Source organism: Rhipicephalus sanguineus, unplaced genomic scaffold (genome assembly GCF_013339695.2).
Source record: "Rhipicephalus sanguineus isolate Rsan-2018 unplaced genomic scaffold, BIME_Rsan_1.4 Seq265, whole genome shotgun sequence".
NCBI lineage: Eukaryota > Metazoa > Arthropoda > Arachnida > Ixodida > Ixodidae > Rhipicephalus > Rhipicephalus sanguineus.
Genome location: NW_023614899.1, coordinates 55,901 through 61,036, shown reverse-complemented (window position 1 = coordinate 61,036; position 5,136 = coordinate 55,901). Strand labels below are relative to the sequence as shown.

The window sequence follows — 5,136 nt, the reverse complement described above, 5'->3', positions numbered from 1 at the left end:
CCTCGATTTTGAGAGTTGCTCAGGATAGGCGTCCCAAGTTCAGAATGCCTTGAGGTCAGATGATGCCGTGATGAAAAGTAGGCTAATCCCCAACAAAAATGTGTAATCCATAGTCATGTGATGGAACTTCTCATGTGTTGCTGACATTAGCGTAAAAAGTGAACGATAAAAATAGGGGTGTGCGAATATTCAAAACTTTGACTAGGTATGTATTCGATTCACAAGACCCTCACTATTTTCCAATATTCAAACACCACAAAAGTTACCAAGTATTGAAATCAGCACGAAGAATTACATACTTGTGCTAAATTTCAGAAAATTTGATGCACAAATAGACAAATTAGTTTCAGTAGCCATATTCTCTTCATCTCCAGTGTGCTTTTCCAAATGCTGTGTCAGTATTCAAGTGTAGTGGCCGGAGCATGACATTGTGCATGAGGCCATGCACGTTGTTGCAATAGACTGCCGAAATTGTACTGAACAAAACCGCCGAAAAAAATGGGGAGCCACTGCAAAAATTAATTTAAAAAACATCTAAAAATAAGTAAATCCGCCATTATTCTGGTTTCCGAACGTAAAGCACCTGCAATGAACATCGTGTCAATCAGTTGTTGCTTGTTCCAGTTGAGAAAGCAAGCTTAGAGGATTAAATCATGACAAGATTAACACACAAGCACGTGTGTCTAACCAGCGGCTGTTTTCGTTGTCTGGAGGAATGGTCACATGCATAACAATGTCGCTGCTTCCAGAAAATATTGAGCAGAGATCCTTCCTTCGTGACAACATAAACTCCAGATGTCGTACTGCCAAGCAATAGTGCTCTACAATGCATTAATTTCCTGTATGTTATTTGCTGCACAAGACTTGCTTTTTTATGCCTGGTTGGTGAAAAAATTTTTTGCCACAGTCGGTAGTTGTACTGTTAGTATGCAAAGATATTAGAAAAATATTCGATGCACACTTTGTTTTCATTACTTGAATTCACTTCACAATTGAAAATTTGATGTTCGTACATCCCCATATAAAGCGTGAGCCCCAGTTGAAAAGGTTACACGAAAGTTAATTTCACCTGTAAATACAAAAAAATAGGTGCTTCATAATTTAGACATGCATACAGACTGAGAATTAAACTATATTGGTCTTGTTGACGTACCGCAGTTCTATATTGCAGACACATCAACTGTACCAAAGAAAGATTGTCCCTTGGTGTCTATAAAAAGCGGTGGGGGGCAAATACAGATGCTGATAGGTTAGTGATCCCTGCAACCACTGTCATTATGTTATCTAGTTGTCCTACCATTCTCCATGGAACTCTTGTAGACAAAATTTTGAAAATTTTCATGCGCTGAATGACACGCTCAACGTGCACCCTTGCTGATGCTATTTTCTGAGTACGTACAGCATCACCTTTTGTCATTTGTTGCCCTTTCTTGAAAGGTGGCCGAATTAGTTCAATTAGCCTTTCTGCACAACAGTCATCAATGAGGAAGCCACGGTCTGCCATCACTGCGTCTGACACAGTATCGAGGTTATCAAGGAGCTTACTTTGCTCAAAAATAGTTTTGTCCGAGGTACGACCACCATAACCTTGTGTCACATGAGCAATCACACCACCCGGTGTTACAGTGATCATGTATTTGCATGTGAATGTCTTCTTATACACAGAATAGCACCTCAGTGCACACTGAAGGCAATTTGGCTGGGAAACAGGTATTTCTGTGCAGTCTACAATAATTCTAACATTACTGAATTGTCTGAAGTGAGTTGGCATGTTTTCCACGATCTCTTCTTTCGATGGCAGCATTACAACCGATGACAATATTTGAGCAAGAATTCCAATTGTTTGTGTTATGGTATTGGTGCATGTCGTGAGGGAGCATCCAAACATGTGTTTAAGGAATGTGTTTGAGATGTTGTGTTTTAACTTGATCAGGGTTAGTACAATTCTTTCTTCAGCTGTCAGGCGGCTCCTGCCATGTACTTGCTGCACCTGAAGGTAACATCCAACCAGGCTTTCCAGTAATTCCATGGATGAGAGTCCTGTGTATGACGTAATGTTGGTGTCGTCTAAGGTGTCCACAAATTTATGTGTAAATGCCCCCGTGTGTACTTGAGAAGCCTTGTCCTGTCTTGATAGAGCACTGCCAACAAGAGCCATTTCAATAAGCACACTTGCGGCGTCTTCTTCTTCTGCAGTGGCTTCTGCTTTATGGCTGTCACATGAAACCTGAGGATAAATCAACCACCCACACATTGACGTTATTCGCAGAAGGCTAGAGCAAGTGGGGTTACAACATACTGGCCGACATTTAGGCTTTGAGTTTATTAGGTGTTAGACAAGGGGCCAAATTTACTCATGAAACTGAGTAAATTCTGTTCACCTGTGTTGGTAAAGCTCCCATTTTGCTAGATGAAGGCCCATGTGCACTGTCATCTTGAAAACTGGGTACAGCACTTGGCTGTGGTTGGACATCATCCTGATTTCAATAAAACAAACAACGCTCGCTGCATGCATCAAATAGCTTACACTTGTCACCAGAGCTCTGCTACAGAAGGTCAGATTATTTTTTGCGTTTCCATGAGGTTGAGTAAACTTTGCTCACCTGCGCAGGAAAGTCACCCATTTTAAGATGCGAAGGCTCCTTGTGTGAACTGTCGCCTTGAAATCTTGACACAGCACTTGCCTTTGGTGCCTCATTATCCTGAGTTATAAATAAAACAAACAAAAAGCACTTGCTGCATTCATAAAATATCGCTTACAGGTGACTGAATCTCTGCTACATATATTTAGGCTACTTTACACTTACCTCTGCTGACCGCCGTGTCCTCCTTTCTAATCGTTCTGCACTGAGCTGTTGGAGGCGGGCTGCTTTTTCGGCATCGTGTACAGATGACTGTGGCAGATTTTGACTTGGGACAGCAGTCCGCTTTAGTCGTCTTCTTACACATGGGAAGTCTGAAATTATTCATATTATATTGCCCAATTTAACTTCCTTTTACAGACAAAAAGGCAAATACTGAAAGCATGCCATTTACATGTGAATGAGCCGTGCAGCATTTAAAAGCAAGGTTTGCACGAGTAGTGAGAGCCATTGGCGTAGCCAGGGGTGGGGGAGGTAACCCCTTTTCCACCCTTCGAAACTTCATGCATATGTATACGCGCACATTACACACGCACGAATAACATACCTAAAGGGTGGTGATCCCCACCCCGCCCCCGAAAATATGCCTGGCTACGCCCCCAGTGAAACTATTAATAAATTTGAGAAGGGAATAACTAATCGAAGTAAATTAACCACGTTAGGTTTCCGGAAATTAGCGTCGTTTATTCAGTGGTATAGTGATAATTGCATCACTCTGAAACAAGCCTATTCCTACATAATTAAGTTGCGCTGCACTGTGTCGGAAAGGTACCAAGCGGTGCGGGCGCAAGTTGAACGCCCGGTAAGCTTCTTGCTCTTAAATTTCATCCGAGCTGACAAACCAAAACAGGCAGTGCGCCGCGTTAATTAGAACACAGCATCGCCTGTAGACACCGCAGAGAAAACGCAGGCGTAACCACCGTACCTTTGTCCATTATAAATATATTTCAGGTTTCACTACTACAGTGCGCGCGGACAAAACGTACGTTAGCGACAGGGGCGTAGCGAGAAATTTTTCGGGGTGGTCCAACCATTGTTTATCTATCTTCGTGCATGTGTTTGCATAGCCGCGTGTATATACACACACGCAAAATCGAAAATTTTCGGAGGTGGGAGCGGTTTGACCTCGCAGCCTACTCCAGTGGTCTGCCAGAATATTACTGCAGCTTAATTTCAGAATGAGCAGACTAAGACTTGTGCAGAAAATAAGTATAAGCGAAAAATACACTCGCACATATAACGCAACTAATGTACTAAAGCGCTTTCGTATATAGACGAAACTGTACTCCGCTTACGAGAAGCCCGAATATTAAAAAAAACACGCACACACGCTAAATAATGGTGTGCTCACCTGGGAGAATGAAGTCGTCTCGAGCGAAGTGATTTGAACAAACCACCATAGTGCCGGTCACCTTCTTTCCAATGCGTAAGTTTCTGATCCACGCCGTTCTCCGTTGCGCGTCGTCTGCATCCTTCGGGAAGTGATGGAACGATACGTTGCCACCTTTCCACCGCGATGCCACGCATTGTGGCACACAGCAATGTTCTTTGGAGATCGCTTCTTCTTTTTCGGGCTCGCGCGCGGCGGCATGGCGAAAATAAAGGAACTGTGCGGCCGCTATCACGACGCGCGCAACGTGATACCATATCTCCTTTCAAGGTTGACCCTGTTAGGGCCGTTTCCAGGCGCGCCCGCTAGGTGGCGAGCGCTCAGTTGGAATCGCGAATAGACGACGCGCTCGACTGCTTGCACGGCGCCAGGTATTTCTCCTCAACAGACCTGCGCTCAGGGTACTGGCAGGTCGCTGTGGACGACCAAGACAGAAAAAAGACTGCATTCTTGACCCCTGATGGACTTTATCAGTTTAAGGTGATGCCTTTTGGCTTATGTAATGCTCCCGCGACTTTCGAGCGCATGATGGACTCTCCTTCGAGGCATGAAGTGGTCCATCTGTCTTTGCTATCTAGACGATGTTATCGTTTTTTCCACTACTTTTGAAAACCATCTCACTCGCCTGGCCACCGTGCTTGGTGTTTTCCGACCCGGTCACCTCCAACTTGACTCGTCGAAATGTCGCTTTGGACAGCGCCAAATCTGTGTACTCGGCCATCTCGGAACAAGACCCTGAAAAAGTCCGTGCAGTTCGAGCTTTTCCCCCTCACCCGGCTCTGCTAAGGACGTCCGCAGTTGGACTGTGCTCCTACTTCCGTCGTTTTGTCCAGAACTTCGCCGAAGTAGCCCATCCCCTGACCTGCCTGCTGAAAAGGGACGTCGCATTCACCTGAGGCCAACAACAAGCAAACGCCTTCTCATCACTCGTTGCCATCCTCACCAATCCGCCAGTTCTGGCACACTTCGACCCGTCTGCACTACGGAGGTCCGTACCGATGCCAGTGGCCACGGTATAGGCGCAGTGCTTGCACAACGGCAACAGGGTATACACCGCGTCGTCGCGTACGCAAGCCGCCTCTTGTCGCCATCGGAACAAAATTA

General features: G+C 45.0%; 1 protein-coding gene across 1 annotated transcript; it reads right to left on the bottom strand.

Moving 5' to 3' along the window:
- Positions 1–1,210: 1,210 nt before the first annotated feature.
- Positions 1,211–2,022, bottom strand: LOC119376886 (uncharacterized). Its single transcript, XM_037646561.2, has one exon. The coding sequence runs from the start codon at positions 1,886–1,888 to the stop codon at positions 1,211–1,213; it is 678 nt and encodes a 225-aa protein (XP_037502489.1). The 5' UTR covers positions 1,889–2,022.
- Positions 2,023–5,136: the final 3,114 nt, after the last annotated feature.